We start from the raw sequence: 25576 nt of genomic DNA, 5'->3' as shown, positions 1-25576 counted from the left end.
GGTCGCACAGGAAAATTACACTCACCAGCATAGCAGTACTGGTTCTGCAAACTTTACTAACAGTCGCAGTAGCAGATATGCAAGACAGGGAAATTTCATGTTGTCCACATATTTACTTAGTGAGCAGCTATAAATGGAGACTAATGAGGCCATTGTAATGCAGTAGTAATAAATCAAATGCCGAGGTATGTCGTTCTAGCCTAGAGTATTCGCTTCATGTAACTTATTGGTTGCGACGTCATAAGTTAGAATCCTTTACACCTGGTTCCGAAGCCTCATTGAAATGTTTGAATCAAGACATTTCCGACCCTGGTCTGTAAATGTTTTTATTTATGTTTGCTGTTAGGACCTTTGGGTAACTGAGAACGACCTAAAGGCCGAAACTGGATGGGCGCATGGAATGAACAAACACATTTACAGAGCAGAAACGCTTATTATTTAGTTATATTCCACAATGTCCTGCTGCTAGCGCTTCATTATTTCTAACGCTGAAAGGGTCTTCAATTTAAAACAAATCAAGCAACGGGATACGATCTTTATTTTACTGGGAATATACGCAACAAAGGTCTTAAGCACACGTAAAAAGTGTTTTCATCTATATTTGAGAATATCTCTAAACATGCAATTTTATGGCTCCAAAAACAATTCGCGATAGGTCCCACCGTGCATGCAAATGATTTGTCACGGGGCTTCCCATTGTTTTCAGTGGGACGTCTGAGTTATCGGTACTTCACCTGGAGTAAGAACGAACGCACGTCCGTACTGCAATATCCCTATTGTTGTAGAGCTTACTGTCTTTACGTTGCTAAAAACATTCGACATGGCCCGTCAGTTTCACAGAGAGAACCAGTTGGTCGCAAAGATTAGTGAACGACAGGGAGCAGGACTACGCAGCAGCTGCTGAAAGCGCGCATTTCAAGGGTCTCTGGAATGTCGTCCACGCACTTGCTGAGTCAGTACTGCGCCTGGATGCGACTCGTCTTACACCTGTCCCGTTAAATATGAAGTCTGCATCGCATGCCTTTTGTATTTCCAGTGTATACGAACACGATGTATTTCTACGAGTCGAACATAAAAACAGTTATTACATTAACTATTACAAATCCAGACATGATTTCCAATCAATGTTTCTTACATTCTTTGCAAATATTCTGTGCTTATGGAAAAAAATATAGCGCCCTCAAAAAGACTGATCATTGTATCGGTTCCTACCTGCACAGGATACTGTTGGCGAGTGTTAGGGTGATAGTTGCAGAAGTTGTCTGTGACCTGAAACAAAAATCGAAATTAGAATTGGCGTAAATATTCAGAACACAAACTATTCCCTTATTGAATACAAACAAAGTATCTACATGATAAAGAAAACGAATTTTAAGCCCGCGGGTATATATATTTCTAAGATTACAACGTATTTTTGTCAGATACGAATTGGAGATTACACAAGTAATTTAATTACACTGCGTGTCATCAGTAAATAGAGCACTTACAAAGAGTATTTAGGTCATTCGGCAAATGAATGTCTTATATACGAAGACGATTCTAACAACAGTTCAAGAAAGCAGTCTACCATTTTCCTCGTATTGTCAGATTATTCCGTTACTGCTTGGTAGAGAATTTACTCATTCAAACATAGATGCTCACCCAACTGCTACTTAGCATTTGCAAAATTTTTTTTAACTATTTCAATAAAATCTTTCTGGTCATTAGGCCGCGTCATTTTGGAACTAAAATCACTATGGAAACAGACGCTTCAACCGTCTGTGCAGCGGTCCTCTCCAGGGCGACGGAACTGCTGGTTTCTGGGGACGGTGTCCCCCACACACCGTTGTGTCTCGGCTGGCACGTGAGAAAATAAGTGTCTTTGCTGAACGTCATTGGAGCACGGCCTGCTGCAGGAGCGTACAACCTGCCGATCGGCAAATGCCAGCTTATCACTTTCTAGAGTAGCAGAGGCATCTGTTTTCGTTATAGCCTCCACACATACCTAGACTTTGAACTCCCCAATGACGTTCAGGAAAGTGACGTATGCCCTGCCCCGTATTTCAGGTAGCGTTCAACCGACTTTGATTAGAATTTTAAAATTTTGTGAACTGTCCAATATTTTTTCCAAGATTTTAAGGAGGTGATTTTATTGTGTTAACACGGTGACTGGCTCACCCCTATTTTACGTAAGTGATCAGCCAGTGACATTTTCCTGTGTCCTAATTTTAGCATCTTTGTCGTTTTACTTGTGTTTTAGTCTCCTGTATAGCATCTTTTGTTCTTTCCCGTTGTCTTAGCATGTATGATAACATTTTAGTAATTTTATCCACACTCGTTTCTTTTAATGTGTGTAAGGTCGCTAATGACCTCTGCGTTGAGTGCCCATAAGCACCAAACACACACACACACACACACACACACACACACACACACTGACGTATGTTGTCACGCTACAACCGAAATAGGACGATATATAGGAAAGACCATCCCCAGAAACCAGCAGTTTACTCGCCTTGAGGAGGACAGCTGCAAAGCTCTACATGGTGATGTGTCAGCGCATCTGTTCAGATCTTGTCACATGTCTGCGTCTCTTATGGATTCGCAGATGTCGTCATGTGTGAAATTTGTTTGTCGGGTCCGCGTTTGTACTGTTCAGTGTTGAAATACATGATCAGGTGTTCCTGGTTCCCTACAGCTACATTATATCCGCTGACCGAGATGCATTCGATGAAGGTGCATTGGTAGGGGCGGCGTCCTATTAAAATGTGCATCATGCCTCGTCTGAGGTTTACATTGCGCTTTCAACGGCTCCCGATTGTCCGGACAAAAGGAATAAACTCTGAGGCCTTTAACACTGGTTGCTCACTCACGCCGGCCGGAGTGGCCGAGCGGTTCTTGGCGCTACAGTCTGGAACCGCGCGACCGCTACGGTCGCAGGTTCGAATCCTGCCTCGGGCATGGATGTGTGTGATGTCCTTAGGTTAGTTAGGTTTAAGTAGTTCTAAGTTCTAAGTGACTGATGACCTCAGAAGTTAAGTCCAATAGTGCTCAGAGCCATTTGAACCATTTGCTCACTCACGCTGCCACGCATTCACCCGTCATTGTTTCAGCTGGCGCCTGTCCCTTAAATCGTACCCCTAATTACCATTACTTTCGGTTGTCTGCCCCTCTTCAGCTATTATGTCGCAGCTCGCCGACGAATTGTTAGGCCATCTGTTATATCAAGTATTTTGGAAAACATTTTGGGAGAACAGTGATCAGAAAAATAGTTTTGGTTACGTAAGTCACATTTATTGGTGACCAGTGTCTGTCCAAAGGCGCTCCATCTTCAGACCGTACTCCAAAGTCGATGTGTGGAGACTGGTCCACGGATCAGGAGCTGCAGAAGTCTCAGGATGCTGTTGACAGCAGTTGCGTCAGAAATACGTCTTGTGTACTCAGGACCACAGTGCTATGATATGTGGTTCTGAATAGACAAGACGTGTTACTGACGCAACTAATTAGATCTGTAGATGATCCTGAGTGATCCAAAGTCGTAATGTAATTAAAAATGTGCAATTGAGACTGGACGATAAATGAGAATTAACTTAAATATCAATATAGTTACAGTTTCTGACAAGACGAATATAGCGGGTATAGTGTAACTGGTGATAGTTGAATGAGAAGCGACGTCGTTATAGAAAAGACCCGTTTGCAGGAAATCGATATTCGAGGAAAGCTATGTGACCCTGCGCAGGTGTCACGATGGTGCGTTATGAGGCAGATTGGAGAGCGTGAGGACACACACACACACACACACACACACACACACACACACACAGTTAAGATTTCCTTCGCGCGAGTCGACGTAGCTAGTACCAGTACGAAGTACCCTCCGCAAGCACTGTACAGTGACTGGCGCAGGATACATGACGTTGGTGTGGAAATGGGCAGTGCTGTGCTGTCGGAGACAGCAGAAGGTTCAATCGAAGCAATGTGTTGGCAGGTGGAGAGAGGAGGCGGTCGTTGTTTACACCGCAGGGAGCGGCCGCCCAAGGCAGTCCGGTCTTCCGTAATTGTGCCGCGACCAGCGTGGGCGGCTCCCGCCGGTTACGCAGCTGGGCGGCGCTTTCAGCTGCTCCCTGTCGTCTGGACACATCTGCGCCTCACGGAAGGCTTCCCTAACAACGGCTGAAAAGCGCGTCGGATTCCGGACACGTCGGTGGGCGGGAAGTCTATCGAGCTTGACGCTGTCGAAGTGCACGTCGCCCTGATCCCCACGCCTGGACAGCTGCCCGCTGCCAGTTTACCTTTTGTTTTGATTTGTTGTCCTTTGGTGTACAGGCGATACAGCCAGCAGCTTATCTTACAGGTGGTGCATCTGACGGTGACAGATTTGAGTGAAGTCTACACAGCACGTACTAGGTGACAGCACATCATATTAAATCTTCAATCAAGTCAGGTGTTGCTGAGGAAATAAAAGTATGGAATCCTGATTCATCATTATTTCTGTGGTGTCACCGCCAGACACCACACTTGCTAGGTGGTAGCCTTTAAATCGGCCGCGGTCCGGTAGTATACGTCGGACCCGCGTGTCGCCACTGTCAGTGATTGCAGACCGAGCGCCGCCACACGGCAGGTCTAGAGAAACTTCCTAGCACTCGCCCCAGTTGGACAGCCGACTTTGCTAGGAAAGGTTCACTGACAAATACGCTCTCATTTGCCGAGACGATAGTTAGCAATAGCCTTCAGCTACGTCATTTGCTACGACCTAGCAAGGCGCCATTACCAGTTTATATTGAGATTGTAATTATGTATCATCAAGAGCGATGTTCTCCAATTATGGATTAAATTTAAGTATTCAATCAACTACGTTCTTTTCTTCATAGGATAATTACTTTACCTTGTTCCAGACCTCACGCCAGTCTGCGTGAGTTTAAACGCGTGCATTTCGGCCTCCTCTAGCAACACGGTGTTGGCTCTTCTGCCAACACATCAATTTCCTCTATTTCCTCGTGAATTTATTCAGCATCGGTTCAGGGTCTGCACGCTTTTTAACGGATTTGGCACGGTTAGTTTAAGAGGTGGCCCGATGCCCGTACCTGTCGCCATCCCGTTATCCCCCGGGACGGAATATGTGTACCCCATCTGTCTGAGTGTAGTGTAGTCCATGTGAAAGTGAGCGAAAGTTCTCTCAGTGTTTGCGAATCGTATAACTGAGGCGGAACTTAGGTACCTGTCCGGTATTTACGTAGTGTGACATGGAAAACCACCTAAAAACCACATACAGGCAGGCTGGTACACCGATGCTTGCCGTTAATCCGCCTGTCGGATTCGTTCCGGGTCCACGCAGTTCTTCCCGAATTACGGAAGAGGTGCGCTGACGCGCCCAGCTACCCAGCACGGTGAATAAGATTATGGAATAAGACGCTGAAAGTAGTACAATGTATAAGTTTTGCTATTTTGACAATAAAATAACTCACAACCACATAACTGTTGTGGCCGATAAAGACTACAGGTAAAGAAAGAGTGAGAGAGAGACAGGGGTGGAGAGTGAGAGAGAGAGAGAGAGAGGGGGGGGGGGCGGAGAGAGAGAGAGAGAGAGAGAGAGAGAGAGAGAGAGAGAGAGAGACAGTGCCTGGGGCGGGGGAGGAGGGAGGGGTTAAACTTGTAGAGGGAGACCAAGTTTCAGGTGCAGTAAGAAGGTCCAAGTGAATGTAGGTTGCAGTAGTTCTTCAGAGATGGAGAGGCTTGCGTCGAAAGCTGCATCAAACCAGTGTTCGGACTGAAGACCTCGTTCTACGATAGGAAGTCTACTGTGTGTCATGGTCATGTAGATGACTCATGTGTCCTTGTGCACAGGACCTCTTCAAGTTAGCCGGCCGCGGTGGTCTAGCGGTTCAGGCGCTCAGTCCGGAACCGCGCGACTACTACGGTCGCAGGTTCGAATCCTGCCTCGGGCGTGGATGTGTGTGATGTCCTTAGGTTAGTTAGGTTTAAGTAGTTCTAAGTTCTAGGGGACTGATGACCACAGATGTTAAGTCCCATAGTGCTCAGAGCCATTTGAACTTCTTCAAGTTAGTGGAAACGTCGCTGACTTTAAAAGTTTAACAAGGCAGAGAGGATAGTTAGCATTCCCTCAGCGCTTATAATATCGTTCAGTGGCAACCAAACGGTTATTCATGTTAGTGTGTAGAACCTGTAAGGCCGAACAAGTGCCATCTGACTTTCAGAAGAGTATCATCCGAAGACAGCAAGGGCTGATATTTACGATAACTATTGCAGTAGATCTAGAAATTAGTGTACTTCCGTGGTAAATAAAATTACGTACGGTACCTTTAATGAGGAAAATTATCCTTCTGAAATGGTACGTGACAGCGGTCTGTACGATAAGAATATGGGGCACAGATTAAAAATTGGCCCTCAGTAGTTCCCACTGGAAAGACATTCACGTGAAAATGGCTACACATCGAAAACTAAGCAGCGGTGGAGAATGCAGATTAAAATGATATTTTAATCCAACCAATGATAGCCAGTGGCACAGATTGTTATCATTTGTTTTCGCTGCGCACTATTGATGAAAATTAAATCAGAAAGGACAGTACGTCGTCAGCGAGATTTAGAAGTAACTCCGAAGCAAACTTCTAACGCAGATAATGTTTTATGAACTAACGCAACTCTGGGCCATGAAAAATGACTACGTAGTAAGACTGTGGTTCTGTACACCAGCTAAGGGCCAGCCCACTGGTCAGGCCACGCGCGACGGCGGTTAACAGCCCTCGCCATCTCCACGCGTCCTGCGCGATTTTCCCGCCGCATAGCGACTTGCTGGGACATTCTCCTCACGCACAGGATGTAAGCCGAGATGTAGAACTGGTACAGCAAGCTGCGGACGCGGCGAAATGTCAGCAGCCGCACGCCGCGAGATTCTGCAGCGCCGTCACGTAGCTTCCACAAGCGTAACCTCCTGCCGTGAATTTGTAGTGTGCGCGCCTTCAGCGAATCTTGAGGGGGGGGGGGGGCAAGCTGACGGTATGTAGCAAGTGTAGAAGAAAATTTTTTGATTCGCAGTAACTGAGAATGTTCTTCCCGCAATCACACCACCTTCACTGCGAATACTCGAAGTTACACTGCCGCGAGCGGTAATTTCATGCGGCAGACGAATCCAGCAGATATGCTCACGAGGAACTATCTTGTAGCCAAAAGAAATCTCGCTGCCCAGAGTCAACGGTCTACACTACGTTAAAATGTGATACTTCCACATACTGTAAACAACCTATGTTTCGAGAGCATTTTCTTTAAATTTGTTAAATGCAAATATTGCTGGACACATTAAGAACCCAAGAATGTGCTTTATTTACTACAAGCTTGGCGTGCAACATTAATATTCCCTATGTTCACGTAGGACGTAGATGAAGATGAAATGGGAAATATGATACTGCGTGAAGAGTTTGACAGAGCACCGAAGACGTAAGTCGAAACAAGGCCCCGGGAGTAGGCAACATTCCATTAGAACTACTGTCTTCGGAGAGCCACCCATCACAAAACTCTACCATCTGGTGAGCAAGATGTATGAGACAGGCGAAATACCCTCATACTTGAAGAAGGATATAATAATTCCAATCCCAAAGAAAGAAGGTGTTGGCAGGTGTGAAAATTACTGAACTATCAGTTTAATACGTTACGGCTACAAAATACTAACACGAATTCTAACACGAATTCTTTACAGACGAATGGAAAAACTGATAGAAGCCGTCTTCGGGGAAGATCAGTTTACACTCATGTTCATTTATTAAGGATAATTGCAGAATGTGGTACCACACTACGTGGCACTACACAAAACTGGCGCTAAAAGCATAGGCACGTAGGGAACACACACGACACAGATCTGTAAGTCCACGGTATTCGTGATAAGTTGAGAAAACAGTCCCGAAACACATGTGCTACAAAACGCCACTGTTCCCTGTGCATGTACCCCGACATCAATATGGGATATGATCATCATGCACACGTACACAGGGCGCACAACGGGTTGGCATACTCTGGATCACGTGGTCGAGCAGCTGCTGGGGTATAGCCTCCCATTCTTGCACCAGTACCTGTCGGAGCTCCTGATGTGTCCTAGGGGTTTGATGACGTGAAGCGATACGTCGACCGAGAGCAAACCAGACGTGCTCGATGGGATTTAGGTATGGAGAACAGGCAGGCCACTCCATTCCCCTGATATCTTCTGTTTCAAGGTACTCCTCCACGATGGCAGCTCGGTGGGGCCGTGCGTTATCATCCATCACGAGGAAGATGGGACCCACTGTTTCCCTGAAAAGGCGAACGTACTGGTGCAAAATGACATCCCGATACACCTGACCTGTTACAGTTCCTCTGTCAAAGACATGCAGGGGTGTACGTGCACCAGTCATAATCCCACCCCACACCATCGAACCACGACCTCCAAACACGTCCCTTTCAAGGACATTAAGGTGTTGGTGTCTGGTTCCTGGTTCACGCCAGATGAAAACCCGGCGAGAATCACTGTTCAGACTATACCTGGACTCGTCCGTGAACATAACCTGGGACCACTGTTCCAATGACCATGTACTGGATCTTGACACCAGGCGTTACGGGCTCTCCTGTGACCAGGCGTCAGTGGAATGCACCTTGCAGTTCTCCGGGCGAATAAGCCCTGTCTGTTCAGTCGTCTGTAGACTGTGCGCCTGGAGACAACTGTTCCAGTGGCTGCGGTAAGGTCCCGAGCAAGGCTACCTGCAGTACTCCGTGGCCATCTGCGGGCACTGATGGTGAGATATCGGTCTTCTTGTGGTGTTGTACACTGTGGACGTCCCGTACTGTAGCGCTGGACACGTTTCCAGTCTACTGGAATCTTTGCCATAATCTTGAGATCACACTTTGTGGCACACGGAGGGCCCGTGCTACGACCTGCTGTGTTTGACCAGCCTCCAGTCGCCCTGGTATTCTACCCCTCATAACGTCATCAATATGTGTTCTTTGAGCCATTTTCAAGACACAGTCACCATTAGCACGTCTGAAAATGTCTGCTCACTTACTCGCTACACCGTACTCTGACATGCACCAATACACCTCTGCATATGTGGACTGTTGCCAGCGCCACCGTGCGACGACCGCAGGTCAAATGCACCGCATGGTCATACCCCGAGGTGATTTAAACTTGCAAACCGCCCACCAGAGCGTTGTTTCACCATGTATCATCATTATCCTTAATTTATGAACATGAGTGTAGATTCCGTAGAAATGTTGGAACACGTGAGGCAATACTGACCCTACGACTTATCTTAGAAGACAGATTATGGAAAGGCAAACCTACGTTTCTAGCATTTGTAGACTTAGAGAAAACTTTTGACAATGTTGATTGGAATACTCTCTTTCAAATTCTGAAGCTGGCAGGGGTAAAATACAGGGGCGAAAGGCTATTTAGAATTTGTACAGAAATCAGATTGCAGTTATAAGAGTCGAAGGGCATGAAAGGGAAGCAGTGATTCAAAAGGCAGTGAGACAGATTTGTAGCCTATCCCCGACGTTATTCATCTGTATACTGTGCAGGCAGTAAAGGAAACAAAAGGAAAATTTGGAGTATGAATTAAAATCCATGGAGAAGAAATAAAAACTTTAAGGTTTGCCGACGACATTGTAATTCTGTCAGAGACAGCACAGGACCTGGAAGAGCAGTTGAATGGAATGGACAGTGTCTTGAAGGGAGGATATAAGATGAACATCAACAAAAGAAAAATGAGGATAATGGAATGTAGTCGAATTAAATCAGGTGATGCTGAGGGAATTAGGTTACGAAAGAGACACTTAAAGTAGTAAAGGAGTTTTGCTATTTGGGGAGCAAATTAACTGATGATGGTCGAAATACAGAGGATATAAAATGTAGACTAGCTATGGCAAGGAAAGCTTACTGAAGAAGAGAAATTTGTTAACATCGAGTATGGATTTGTCAGGAAGTCGTTTCTGAAAGTATTTGTATGGAGTGTAGCCATATATGGAAGTGAAACATGGACAATAAATAGTTTAGACAAGAAGAGAATAGAGGCTTTCGAAGTGTAGTGCTACAGAAGAATGCTGAACATTAGACGGGTAGATCACGTAAGTAACAGGAGGTACTGAATAGAATTGGGGAGAAGAGAAATTTGTGGCACAACTTGACTAGAAGAAGGGATTGGTTGGTAGGACACGTTCTGAGGCGTCCAGGGATCACCAATTTAGTACTGGAGGGCAGCGTTGAGGATACAAATCGTAGACGGGGACCAAGTGATGAATACACTAAGCAGATTCAGAAGGTTGTAGGTTGCAGTAGGTACTTAGAGATGAAGCTTTCACAGGATAGAGTAGCATGGAGAGCTGCGTCAAACCAGTCCCTGGACTGAAGATCACAACAACAACATATTCACTCCTAAAACGCAGTACTTTGTCTGGATACTACATACCAATGAAGCTCGCAAACTCTTACTGGGGCCGATAATGAATATTTGACTGTGCAGAGGAATGTATGCCGTTGTGAGAGATTAAAATTGTGTGCCGGACCGAGATTCGTGGCCGAAACGTGCGATCCGCGGCCTCTTTCCAGCCGAGCTGGAAAACAAAAACCCCAAGTAGCAATTATAAGAAGAGGTTCAAAAAATGGTTCAAATGGCTCTGAGCACTATGGGACTCAACTTCTGAGGTCATTAGTCCCCTAGAACTTAGAACTAGTTAAACCTAACTAACCTAAGGACATCACAACCATCCATGCCCGAGGCAGGATTCGAACCTGCGACCGTAGCGGTCTTGCGGTTCCAGACTGCAGCGCCTTTAACCGCACGGCCACTTCGGCCGGCTATAAGAAGAGGAACAGCACCAAAAATGGAACAGAAATATAACATGTAGAAATTCGTCAACGAAACGTGTAAGTAGAATTTAAAATATTACTACGTCATAGAAAAAAAAACAACCATCAGAACTGTTTATAACGTATAGCTCCATTGCCCCAAAATAGAAACTAAATAGTAAAATTATGTGCATATTCCAGGCCACTGAGGATGCCTTGCAGGTAATAAAGGCAAAACGCGTATGGCACGAAAATTGTATTTCATTCGTTTTTAGTTAGACGGTCCATGTAGATAGACGGTCCAAAAGTAAAAATTATCAATATACCGTAATAATACGAATACAATATTCGTGATGTACTGCTTGACACAGTCGTGTCGATTTAATATCTAGGCGTAACGTTGCAAAGTGTATGAAGTGGAACGAGCAGATAAGGAAGGTAGTAAGGAACACGAACGGTCGACTTAGGTTTTGTGGGGAGAATTTTAGGGAAGTGTAGGTCATGTATAAACCAGACTGCATATAGAACACTAGTGGTCCATTCTTGAGTATTTGGCACTCCCACGAGGCTGCAATTAAAACAAGACCTCTAAACAATTGAGAGACGAGCCGCTAGATTTGTTACCGGTAGGGTCGATCAGTACGGTAGTATAACGGAGATGCTTCAAGAACTCAAATGGGAAACCCTGGAGGCAAGACGGCGTACTTTCTGCCAAACATTGCAGTGAAAGTTTACGTAAACAGCATCTGGGGTTGACTGTAAGACGACTCTACTGCCGCCAGCGTACATTTCACATAAGGGCCGCGAGGACAAGGTAAGAGAAAGTAGTGCTCGTATGGAGGCATATAGACGGTCGTTTTTCCGTCGCTCGACTTGCAAATGATACATGGTACCCTCTGCCATGCAACATGTGGGTACTTGCGACGTATGTATGTAGATTGTCCTATATAAAAATCTTCAGCTGGTAGTATAATTTCACTGTTACTTTGTAATGTGTTCTTTTCGATTTGGTGGATGACCTGAATCAGCATTCTACAATATTTTAGTCTTATTATAATCGATAGTCAGGCCAGCCATAGAATTTACTCTATCAAGTCGTTCCACGCGTTGTTAAAGTGCACCAGAACTAGAGGCGGACTATACAGTGTCATCTTCAAGACGAAGGTGGCTTATAGTATGTTCCATCAACATGAACTTGTTCTTAGCTTCACAGTTTTGGGGTCTGTACTCTTCTTACACGTCCGTTGAGAATAGTTGTGGCGATACGGAATCACTCTGCGTAACTCCTCTATCTTCTAAACTTCTCTCTCTCCTCATGAAGTCTAATGGAAGCATTGCCCTCAGTTTATTTCCAGCTTTATTCTTTTTTTGCTTTCTATCCAGTCGTTGGTTTCAACTGTCATAGAAGTCCTCCTGTTCTTTTATACGAATACTTGGGCTGTAACAACGGATAGGGACAATCGGCGAGCAACAGAGTTACAGAATTTAAAACATGGTACGTGATGTACTGTATTCCCATTAGTTGTTGGTAGTTCCACAATAAACTGAGAAATGGCAGCTGTGTGTGTAATTTCATATTCTAATTTTCACTATTCGCTTGAATATATTGTTCAGATTCTAACATAGGATGCCTCGGTTTTGAAGGGCTGCCGATACAGATTTTGTTGAAGCTGAGCCAATAACTTCTTCGAAAAGTATAAATCCCAGAACTCTTTTGTTCTATAAGATCGTTCTCCACTTGCGAATCGTCTGCTAGGCTGTATTCATTTCGAAAGCCAACTCTTTGTTTTGTCTGATAAAAAACACAATGTCTTCTGTATGCAGTTAGAGATAATTTTAGAGCACATTTCGTACCGCACGCCTAGGAGGCTGATAAATAAGCCATAAAGGAACTACAAACCTATTCCACCTATGTCTTTTGTTTCAAAGTAGAGGTGAAACATATCGCACAAGGATAAATTAAACAAGTTCTGAAAGATGTGGCGCGTACAGACATATACAAACCGTCATTTTTACTTCGTTGAATACGCGAATTTTGGGAAAGATCTCGACAGCAATCGGTCGCGGGAACCATCACGCAAGTAATCTGAAGAAACGACGCGGAACGTAAATGAGCATCACTTATAGCCGGCCCTCCTCGACGCCAGCGTACAGTGTGTCTACTAGCGGTCGCTACCTCTGTGTTGTCCATCCTGACGAGCAGCTCGCCCCGTTGCGAGGCTCAGCGCCGTGTACAATCCAACACGCAAGTCGCTGTCCAGACAGTGGGGAGTCTAGAGCGTCCGCCTAATGACAGGATGCCTCCCTCCAGCCCTCCCACTGGACGGGTGTACGGCCTGGATGCGTTCATTTGGACCGCCCACGTGGCGACCTCGCGGACCGCCGTCTCAAGCCGCATGCGACGGTCCCTTTCGCAATGGGAGTCGCGTCATTACAACACAAGCACACTGCCTGCTACCCTGCAACCGTCCTTGTGGTCAAAGACTACGGTATTCGGCGAATACCCATGTTAGGAACTCTGCCTGCCCACACACATCTCCTGCCCCTTTTATTCTCCATTGTTTACGTGAGACTGTAAGGTGAATATCAGAACTGTCTCCGATAACACGCTCCCCCCCCCCCCCCCAAATCCCTGGCATAACATTAAGAAATAATGAAGATACATCATAGAATAAACCACTCTTATACCCTGTAACTGATAGCTCAGGACGCCCAGAAGAGGCCCACCTCTGTCCCTAAGAGGAGGAGGAATGAAACGTGAAAAAAAAAATAAAAAGAAAAAAGAAAACTCTGAGAGAAGAAAAATCCACCTGAAATTGCTGTCTAACTTTAACACCACATGACAAATGTCTCGTATAATTTTATGTGATGATTTACCTGTTTAAAAGTAACAACAGTGATTGTCATGTTCTTCAGAATAATACTTGTAAACGCACGTCAAAATTATTGTACACTCGTGAGCCAAAACATTATGACCACCTACTTAATAACTTGTTTGTCCGTCTTTGGAACGAAATACATCACTGATTCTGCGTATCAGGGATCAGACAGTTTGTTAGTAGGTTTGGTTACTAGGTTTGTGGAGATACATATCTAGGCAGAGGTCGTGTGATTCGCTTAAATAACGTGCCGCTGATTTGCATACGCGGCAATGGCGCCCTATAGCGACCCAGATGGCTTCCATAGGATTTACATCAGACGAATTTGGTCGCCGAAACATCAGCGTGAGGTCACTTTAATGCTTCTCAAACCACTGTAGCACGATTCTGGCTTCGAGACATGGACAATTATACTGCTGAAAGATGACATCGCCTTCGGGGAAGACACGAAGCTCGCAGCTCTCATACAAACGCAGGAGAATGTCTCCCTTAGCATAATACTGCTCCCACCACCCTGCGTCTGCGGCGCGCTGCATGTTTCGAGCCGCTGTTCACCTCGATGACGGAGTTTGTGAAGACGACCATCGACCTAGTGTAACACAAACGCGATTCACTCGAAGAGCCGACGCGTTTCCATTTTCGACGGTCGAATCCCGATGGTGCCGTGTCCACTGAAACCGTAACTGACGATGTAGTTGGACCAACACGTCAACACGTAGGAGTGGTCTGCTGCGGAGCTCCATGTTCAACAACGTACGGTGAACGGTGCGCTCCGAAACACTCTTTCGCGCACCAGCATTATGCTCTTTCGGTAGAGATGCCACAGATCACCGTCAATCCTACTTTACAGAGCAGGCAAGCCTCCGAACTCCAGGTTCTGTGAAGAGTCGCGGACGTCCAACCATTCAGCGCCTGGTGGTAGTTTCACAGGCCTTCTACCTCTTTCCGTAGATGTTCAATACAATAGTACGTCAACATTCGACCAGCTTCGCCGTTTTCTAGGTCCCATTCACAGGCTCTGCGTAATCAGTGGTCATAACGTTTTGGCTTATCGGTATATATAATATGTTTCTTTCTGTTCTATGAAAACATGTTCATTTATCTATAAGCTACGTCGCTGGAGACATGCTATGTATTTGGTATACCGTAACTATCAGGAATGGAATAAATTAGAAGTAGCTGCTATGGAGAAGAGCTGTTGACTGCTATCGATGGAACGTTGGCGCTCGAGATTACGAGTACCTGCGAGACGCGCTTATTAGGTATGTGACGCCCGTGTTGTCAATGTATGACACTTCGTGGTAGCAGCGGGCGCCGTAGTCAGTCAGTACGGATTCTAATCGTGATTACAATGCCGTTCTGATGATCCAGAGAGCGCCAGTTAAGGAAAGTCTGGTGGAATGGCGACAGGGTTATCGTCGCCGGCATCGTCTGCGTGTTAAAAACTACTTACACATGTTTTAAATGGTATAGATGCACAAGGTAAAACTTTTTGGCTGATTTAAGTCAGAATACAGTTTTACCAAAGTGTAATTTACTTGTAATTCATTGTTTTCCTTACTCATTGCTACCTGCCATAAAACAGGCAGTCAGCAAATGGACGAAGTATCCGAAATTCGCAGTCTCGGTAGCACAGTGGAGGATAACAATAGATGTGTCAAGGATGCCAAGAGACGAGAATGGCACTGGCCAAGAGTGCCTTCCAAAATAAGAAGAACCATCTACTCAACAAGCACATCAGCTTCCACACTGCGAAAAGATTTGTAAAGACTTTTGTGTGGAGTATCCTAACATACACATACACATGTGAAACCCAGGTAGAGGTACGTCTCGAAGCTGCGAAGATCTGTTTCTGGAGGAGTATTAGAACAACTAGCTGGACAGACAGAAAAATGAATGAGAGAGTTCTACAGGAATTAGGAGAGAAGAAAGAACTACTGAAAGTTGTAGGCCAACGCAAAACAAAACTCAGTGAACACATAATCAGATATGATGTTTTTGTACATAATATTTTGGAAAGCAAGACCGCAGATAAGAAATCGGGACGTCCGAGAATACCTTACGTAAAAAATATGATCAGTGACATGGAACGATCCTCGTACAAGGGGATGAAGAGGACTCCTGAAGACACGAAGTTGTGACTGCGGAGACAAGGCTTAGCCTTTTGAAAGAAGCACTAAAAGAAGAATCTTTAAGAATAAAAATCAAAATAAAAAGTGCCGGATCAAATTTTACTAATTTGAATTTTATATTCAATTTCATAAAGTGTATAAATCGTTGCCTGGTTTATTCAGTATCGATAAGACATTGTTTTTGTACAGAATAACTAACTAATTCATTGCTTATTTCTTTAAAAATCATTAACACTGAAAATTAATAAGATACAAGGGCACAAATATTATTAAAGACTTTTCTTGATATAATGTTCTTACGTTGTGGCTGTGCTATGTGTCTTTTATCTGGCTTGACGTGTACAATTTCAACGTTGTTTTGTCCTTTGTTTTTTAAAGTGCATAAAAGTTATTCATTGAGTGACTTACAATAGGTTTCGTTAGGTTAGTCCGGTGTATTTTGTAACAAACGTTTAGGTCTAGTGACGCTTAGTGCATTGCTAAGCGTCGGTATTCATATCCAGTAATAAGAATACAGCTTACTAGTACACACCTCTTTCTGAAGTTAGAAGTTAAAACAACATCGTGATTCTGAAACTGATTTTATTCGCGCGAGTTGCAAATTACACCATTTGTAGCGAAAGCGCGAGTTCATATAGCCTCATTGCCTGTCTGATAACTTACTGTCTGAGACAGTTGTTATTGGTATTCGACACAACGAAATATAGCGTGACCGTCGGGAACAAATTCAGTCTTGAAGTGATCACTGCTGCTACCACTACTATTACTACTAGTCGCAGCAATTGTATCGTTAGAAAGCTGTGACAGTGGTTAGCTGTGCTTCGCTCCATCCGACGTCTTGTTCCCGCTTCTTTAAGGCGCACAATCACACGGCCTAGCGATTAACCGATTGGAGCTAATAACAGTTCGCTGCGTAACAATTAAAAGTAGTATGCGGGTGGAAAAACATCGTCATCTCCTAGGATGTTTTCACGACCGAAGTCAACTGGTGTAAAACGACCTGATCTTCAGTCAGCGTCATCGTTTCCTCCTCTTTCTCTATCTCTCTATATATTTGTGCGTATTAAGCTGTGCGTCCTGTACGTACTATAACATATTTCTCACAGTGCCAGTCTTCCCAGATTTCACATTTTGGCTGATGAGTATATCAGTATACAAGATGTGATAAATGAGTATGTTGTGACTGGTAGGAGACGTGTGTTAACCAGCCTATAGCGAGGAGTCGTCCCACATAAGGCTGCCTGAGCAGTCCTCCTGGCCTGACTGAAACTGTCACTGCCACTGGTGTGTCCTACTATTACTTTTGAAAAGATTTTAATCAGCCACGACACACTCGATGCAGCGGAATACAACACCTACTGAGCATAGTTAACTGATATCTCACGTCGGTACATTTCGTTCTAATCATCACGTCAGTGAATTTAATCCGAATCAAGTCTGTTGTCCATTGCATCAAAGTTAATCGTTAATTTTCTTGTCTCTCTCTGTCTCTGTTTGTGTGTTTATATGTAGACATACACTTAGAAATACTTTTCCATTTTTTCCTTCTGTTAATGAACATTTTGGCATTGTTCCTCGAAATCTTATTAAATTTTCTTTATGAGTGGTCGACGCAGGCCCCAAAGGAAGGTTAATATCTAATGCCCCGTCGCGATCGAGTTCGTTAGCGGAGGAGCACAAGCTTCAAATGGACAAGGATTGCGGAGAAAATTTAAAAACTATTTGAGACATACTGTACCCAAGTCGCACTCCTAAATCAGTCCCTTTATTCAGTGTTTCAACATGACCTATTTCTGAATCTGCATTAAACTCGCTAATGAAGGATAAGAGCTGCCATGTTTTTCATCCAGAGTGTTTCGCATGTTTCCTGATTGGCTATACCGAATACTTCCTTATAACGTACAATATTGCCCGTGCATGCGAAGATAATTCAGTGTAAATGCGCTGCGTGAGGTGCCACTCATCTATGAGACAGAATTTTAATCATACTGCCAGGAATGCAACTGTTTCAATAGGAACACTAGATACTTGTTTCGATGCAATGTTTTGGTTTGTATTGCCGACTGTTGGATGTTATTGCCAAAGATAGAATGTTATTGCCAACTTTCCTGCATAACTTTTGAGATATCTGTGATATGTTTGTGTGTGTGTGTGTGTGTGAGAGAGAGAGAGAGAGAGAGAGAGAGAGAGAGAGAAAGAGAGAGAGAGAGAGAGAGAGAGAAAGAGAGAGTGTGTGTGTGAGAGATAGAGAGGAGTGGGAGGGGAGAGTTAATGCAGATTTGGAGTGAGAGAAAGAGATATAGCAGATTTTTTTTTTTTGTATGGAGACATTATTTAAGTTTTGTGGTACAAAATGGACTTAAAATTGATCTGCATTGCTTGTCTCTAATAGGAGTAATTTGCTTTTGTACTTTTGCTTTTCAGACGACAAATTGAAACATATAAATTTAAACAAATTGAAAAATACATAATACTAAATACTGTTTCACTAAAGATTTTTAAATGACACCCAAAAACAGAAAAAACAAAATTTTATACACTAGTTTTCGTGGTGTTTGACGAGTGGTGTTTGATATCCGTACCCTTTTTGTTGTCACACATGGGAAAGTACACAGAGCACTTTCGAGCACAACATAGCATGTTTAATGGATCAAAGGCTCTTCACTTCCACTTATCGCTCTGACACAAACACCCCGGGACCCCTGATCTGGAGGCAGTCACGATATCCAGCAGACCATGAACTACGGACAGCCTCCCCCATTCACTAAACGACGACACTTGCGAGTGCACCACAGCGTACCACACAGACTGCTGCACACCCTGTCCGTCAGATGGTTTGTGGTTACGGAGACCTCGGCTGTAAACAACGTTAAGGGATAAGCTGGTTGTTCTGAGAAACAGCGGCGTAACGTTTCAATAACATCTCATAAATAATATATTTCAATTACATGCAGTGTGATTTTTTTTATTCAAATGCGTCATTGTTTTCAAATATTGCTTGACAAACGACATATTTTTAAAATCGTAAATTCCGTCGAAAATTTTCTTCTTAATAATACGTCCATGGATACTTAACATTGCTTACTTGTAAACGGAGTGCACGTGACACGAGCTACGACTGTTTACTGACTGGCGATTAACAAAACATTACTGTGAAACATCTGAAAGCCTCGCGGAGTGGCCGCGCGGTTTGAGGCGTCATGTCACGGACTGCACGGCCCCTCCCGCCGGAGGTTCTAGTCGTCCCTCGGGCATGGGTGTGTGTGTTGTTCTTAGCAAAAGTTAGTTTCAGTAGTGTGTAAGTCTAGGGACCGATGACCTGAGCAGTTTGGCCCCTTAGGAATTCATACACATTTGAACATTTGAAATCTCTGAAAAACACAAATTTAAAAAGTCCGAATTGCTTCACTTTATGGTACAAAGATTTTCATTACGAACTTTTGCATTAATAAATTATAACAACCTCAAAAATTAATATTTGCCTCGGCACAATATAAAATTACTTCAGCGCGTGGTAGCAATGCTAAGAATGGCCCTCAATGTTTCTGCTATCACTTGTGACGCAGATTCACGTAAACTATGGGAAGGGACACAAAATTGTTTACTTTCTTAAATAAATATTCACATTTATATGATTACCAACAACTTTTGATGAGTATCTGCGTTTAGCAACATGTTCGTGATCTTTATGTGACTCATAGTTCTCCACGTCGTCCTCGGATTTGTACAAATCGTTCGTGAAAAGCAGTTTTCTGCCAGGAACACGGCAGGCGTTACTACTACTGACAGCCATATTTCTGGTCCTTGGCACTGTTTGGATGCACACTCTGTGCCAAAGTTGCCATTAGCGAGAATCCGAAAACATAGATAGAGTTGTCATTCACCGGTTTATCATGGAACTATCAACAAAAACATGGATAGAGCATATCGCGTAGCATGTTTTAAACGCAGTAACTGTATTTCTCGTCGATTCTCCCTTGCCATATTTTTCAGCCGAGGCCTTAATGTAAGGGAGAAGAGCTGTCCTACCGCAGGTGAAGAGAACGACTGAATGGACTGGGAAAAAAAATAAAGCAGGAATTTAAAATTGGGTTTTCTGAACTAAGCATGGTGTGTGTGTTACAGTGTGTGTTACCGGTTCTGACTTTCGGCAGAGAGACGATCTTTTAAAGCGAAATGTATTCTAAAATTGAGCGTTCCTCAGCGAGAAACGAAGAGAGGTATTTTTGGAAAGTACTAGAAAAGACAGGAAAAAATGGATTAGTGAGCAGACTGGTACGACCGCAAGGAAAAGGAGATAGAAGTAGCGAGCCCATGACGCAAGGACACTGGATTGTTGATGGAGCATCGAAGTCCTTTACTGTTGTCGAAGAGATATGAAAAGACCGATACCGCGACCAATGGAAGATGCGTAGATACATTGGTAAACATGCACGAGCGACAGGTACGTGTGTAGCTAAAATCCGCAGTGACTGGTGACGAGCGTGTTCCAACGTCCGCGCATGCACTGTACACAATAGAGATTTCGTGTTTGTAGTCTCGTATCAACTTCTCCTCAAGACGCCTTCGGCATGTCTTCTGTGGCGTTTTTTCTCTTTAGAGTTTCTTGCTGCAAGATTCAAAGACACTTGTGTTAAAAGAAACAACTAGAGGCTAAACGTGTATGCTTTGTACGGTACGTAATGGTAGACCCGCACACATCACATACCATTTCGTCCGACTTCAGCTACGTTCGCAACTAGGATGATTGACTGGGGCGCTGCAGGCATGCGCGCCAGCGTCTGTGGACGTTCTGTACGAAAGCACGCGTCGCAGATACACCTCTACAGCTCGTTCGCCACGTGGGGCAGACAGGTCCTCATTGTGTCAGCTGCGTACGTGACGTGAACGGGGAAGTTCGAAAGTGATTCGACGTTCAAAATTATTTTACATTCAAACGCTAAGTTTCCGGACATGGTTCAAATGGCTCTGAGCACTATGGGACTTAACATCTGTGGTCATCAGTCCCCTAGAACTTAGAACTACTTAAACCTAACTAACCTAAGGACATCACACACATCCATGCCCGAGGCAGGATTCGAACCTGCGACCGTAGCAGTCGCGCGGTTCCGGACTCAGCGCCTTAACCGCGAGACCACCGCGGCCGGCTTCCGGACATGAACCCCTTATCAACACTATCTGCTAAGTGCCCTCTACAAGTTCCAGAAGCTTCTAATTGAGTTATGAAACATTCTCGTATGTTACGAAATTAGGTGTTTTTTATTTTTTCATCCATTAGAAACGATTATTATTAGTTTTATGGCAGTTACTGCATTACTGAGGATGTTATCACTGTGGATCAATGCAAGGAAAAATATCTACTCTAATGTACATCACAAAAATCTTGTATGTTCTGATTTTAATAAAATTACAACCCACTGATGATGGCACAAATGTACTGAAGCGTATTCTGCCGAGAAAACTATTTTTATTTATCAAAACAGGCGAAACACAGTCCTATCATTTGACATCGGCTTGTTTGCATAAATGGACTCTTGTCTGATAGAAGCGCAAATTTCCACGAGGCACGGCAACGAATGTACTCTGACTGGGCAAAGGCGCTTTAAAGGAGTGCCTCGATGAGTGGTTTCGAAGACGCGTGCAGCGCAAAATGTGCAGAAAAAGTGAAACGAGTGGGACTGGCGACTATATCGGGAAACCATTCCTAGTGTCCGCAGCGCCTGAAGACCCGGTGTGACTCAGCGGCGAGGCGGCCTTTTACAGCGGCGCTGGCGGCATTGCCTGTGGTCGGTCGCCGCTGTTCCGCGGAATCACTCGGCTCCACCCAGGCCGGAACTGGGCCGGCTTTTCACACACACACACGTCACCGCCTGGAATGCACGCAGCATCAGCACGGACCACAGACGGCCACGATCCACGCGGTGGCGTGCCGTAGCTGCACTTCGCATCGCAAGTGTTGAGCACTGCTTCAAGCAACCCCCATTGCGGGTCTTCCGCCTTCCGTAACAACGTACAGGCGAGGGGTGGGGCAGGGGGTTACTAAAATATCGAAAGACCAAATACGCAACACATTTCCATGTCTAATACGGTACAGAAAAACTTGGCATTCCAAATAACTTCCACTCGCCTCGGAATGGATAAATATAGGTCCTGTTTAGTTTTCAGTGTAATCTTTCTGCAAAATAGTTACATTTTCAAATGGCTGGTTCAAATGGCTCTGAGCACTATGGGACTTAACATCTGTGGTCATCAGTCCCCTAGAACTTAGAACTACTTAAACCTAACTAACCTAAGGACATCACACACATCCATGCCCGAGGCAGGATTCGAACCTGCGACCGTAGCAGTCGCGCGGTTCCGGACTCAGCGCCTTAACCGCGAGACCACCGCGGCCGGCCTGACATTTTCAGTTAATGGTGATAGACGTGGACAGCTATCACGCCTCATTCTCTCCAAAGTACAGGGTGATTATAATTAATCTTTCAAAACACTGTAGAAGTAACACCACTGGTCAGAATGACGTCAAATTGCTACGGAATATTATCGGAAAAGGGGAAAACGTATGGCAAAAGATAAAAAAATAGTGTGAAAATTGATCATTAGATGGTGATGTATGTGTCAGAATACGTAAGTGAAAACACCTGTCATGCGCAGGACCCATTGAACTTGGTATAAACACGCCGGGTACACGGCTTTTCCTCTTTTCGCGTCTGCGGCGTTCGCCATGACTGTCTCTATCCAGGATCGCGCTCTGCTTGTAAAGCTGTATTACAAGAATGACAACTGTGCACAGGTCGCTCTGCGAAGTTCCGGACACTGAACGGTTTGAAAAAAGCCGTTGGTCCGATGACTGACGTGGGTCTGGAGAAAATGATTCGGAAATTCGAAAAGACGGGTTCTTTTGGTGTGCAACGTGGTAGAGGGAGGGAACGAATTGATTCGACGTCAGTTGAAGCAGTGGCCACAGCAATGCAGGAGGAGACAAGTGGTGGTGTGCAAATGTGTAGTGCACGTAGAATTGCCCGAACATTGGACATATGCGTGAGCACGGTGCGTAAAATCGTGCGAAACATCCTTCTTTGCTATCCATTTTAAATTACCCATGTGCACGAGTTGCTTCCTGTTGACTTGCCAGCAAAAGAGACCTTTGCTTTACAATTTCTTGCTCGTATGGGAGTGGACAATGATTGGACGTGGAAGATTTTGTGGGAAGCGCACTTCGATCTGACAGGATTTGTCAGTACACAGATTTGTCGAATATAGGCGAAGGAAAATCCACAAGCAAATCAACCAGTACCACTTCATCCTGAAAAGGTCACTGTGTGGTGCGGGTTTACGGCATCAATTATCATAGGGCAATATTTTTTCGAAGAGACAGGTTCTTCCGGTCCTGTTACCTGTACTGCCACTGGTCAGCGGTATGAGTGTCTTCAGCGCAGCCACGTCATTCCAGCACTCCAACAGCTTGGACTTGTGGATGGGATCATTTTCATGTAAGATGACGCACCTCCGCACATTGAAAATCCAGTTAAGTAGCTGCTGAAGCGCCATTTCGTAAATGCTAGAATTATTAGCCGCCATTTCCCTTCAGCCTGGCCGTCCCAATCACCAGACCGTAATCTGTGTAACTTTTGGCTGTGGGGCTATCTGAAAGATGTTGTGTTCAGTGTTCCGGTTGCAAATTTAGCTGCATTGAAGGCACGCATTGTGCAACACATTCTGAACGTGATCCTGGAAACACTTCGATCAGTTGTCGAACATGCTGTTCCTCGATTTCAACTTGTTGCAGGAGGCGGTGGACAGCATTTGAATACGTTTTGCGCCAGTCACACGGAAATTAATAATCCGATTCGATTTTGATAGATGCTTTTTATGCGGTTTTCGGCCTCAGGACAGTGAAAAACCGATGTGAGTGATGCTATTTATGCGGTTTTTGGCCTAAGGACAATCAAAAACCGGTTTATCCCATCCAATGTGATATGACCTTGCCGTGGTGGATGGGCTTACGTAACTAACCTATCACACCTGTACACCCATGCACACTGAGTAGTACAGTTTGTTTAACAGCAAACGTACACCTTAGGCAAAGTTGTATGATAAATTTGTCATTTGTAGTCGACCACTATTAAATTATGATGCTTACAGCGCAATCTATTGCTACATTTTGTAATTATTTATTTTTCTCCTGCCACACGTTTTCCCCCTTCTCCGATAATATTGCGTTGAAATTTGACGTCATTCTGACCAGTGGTGTTATTTCTGCAGCAGTTTGAAAGTTTAACTTTAATTATAATCAGCCTGTAGACCACAAAGGTTCAGAAATATTGTATGTGGTGACTGTTATAACCAGGGAAGATGAGACAATTAACTCGTGTTCAGAAAAGAAATTCTGGACCATGAGATCTCTGTAAACATGGGTTTTGTCACCTTGGAACACAGCTTCAGCATTGGTGAACGAGCACTGTACCATGGGATGCACCTGCTCAGCCACAGTGGTCGCATAATCCTTGGCAGTAACGAGACACTGCACAATACTCAAAGGGGTCATAGAATACCGCGATGTGGCTGCCCAAATTATCACCAAACCGCAGCCATGTTTCACTCCTGGATGACATTCTTCCATTGCTCCTGGACGACATTCTTCCAGGTTTTATGGATTCGACACCACAGTTTACTGTTACGGGCATTTCCATCGTTAATGAACGCTTTTAGAATTGCAGCTCGCCCTGCAGGTCCCTCCTTATGTAGTTCCGTTCGTGTTTTTTCGGTGCTGACTGGGTTCGCGAGTGCGACATGCAGTTCTGCAGCTGCCGTCCTCTTATTTTTCCTTCACAGTCCTCCGCAATGCCCGTCCGCCCCCATCACTCAACAGACACTTTAGTCCGCGTTGTGACTTAGCGGATGGTGATTTTCTACTTTCTCTGTATGCGATACACATCTTCGACACGGTGGCTCTTGAAACACTAAACACTTCGGCTACCTCGGTTACGGAAACACGCACCATATAGCACCAACAGTATGCCCACGTTCGAATTCAGTCGGCTCCGACATAATGCTCTCACAGCTACACAGGACACTTTTAGGACCGCGACTGGCACTTGCAACGTATTGAGGACATTGCGTCGCCGGCCGATGTGGCCGATCGGCTCTAGGCGCATCAGCCCGGAACCGCTCTGCTGCTACGGTCGCAGCTTCGAATCCTGCCTCGGGCATGGATGTGCGTGATGTCCTTAGGTTAGTTAGGTTTAAGTAGTTCTAAGTTCTAGGGGACTGATAACCTCAGGATGTTAAGTCCCATAGTGCTTAGAGCCATTTGAACCACTTTTAGGACATTGCGCAGGTGCCGTTCGTGGTCAGCTAAACAGCGGCTCCTGCAGGTTTGGCTAGCACATGTGTTTATTTTCAAGTATCCATTTCTAGCGGTGTTTCCATATTTTTGTCCAACCCTTGTATGTTCAACGGTTTGAATCACACATTTACATTTCCCAACGTTGCGGAAAGAGGATACTATTTATGATGGAGGGATGGCGGAAAGAATTTCATAGGACTGGAAATGCGAGATGGTATACACGCTTTATCACTATGCACGTTAGAGGATCAATACAATGGAGCTCGTTTTGCAGGGACTGCAATTGTACTACAAACCTTTTTACATAGCTTACGAGTGCACTGTCTCACGCCGATATGACTGAATGATATTCGTGTGTCCATGGGCGTCAAGTGAATGTATACATTGGTGGGTTTTCGTCCGAGTGTTACTC

General features: G+C 44.7%; 1 protein-coding gene across 1 annotated transcript in view; it reads right to left on the bottom strand.

Annotated features, from left to right (window-relative positions):
• Positions 1-25576, bottom strand: part of LOC126234996 (uncharacterized) — a 557903-nt gene that overhangs the window by 385429 nt on the left and 146898 nt on the right. Inside the window, exon 3 of the mRNA XM_049943733.1 lies at positions 1213-1269. Within this exon, the coding sequence (XP_049799690.1) occupies positions 1213-1269 (57 nt within the window). The remainder of the gene's footprint in view (positions 1-1212; positions 1270-25576) is intronic.

Source organism: Schistocerca nitens, chromosome 2, assembly GCF_023898315.1.
Source record: "Schistocerca nitens isolate TAMUIC-IGC-003100 chromosome 2, iqSchNite1.1, whole genome shotgun sequence".
NCBI classification, from domain to species: Eukaryota; Metazoa; Arthropoda; class Insecta; order Orthoptera; family Acrididae; genus Schistocerca; species Schistocerca nitens.
This window is presented reverse-complemented; position numbering and strand designations above follow the sequence as displayed.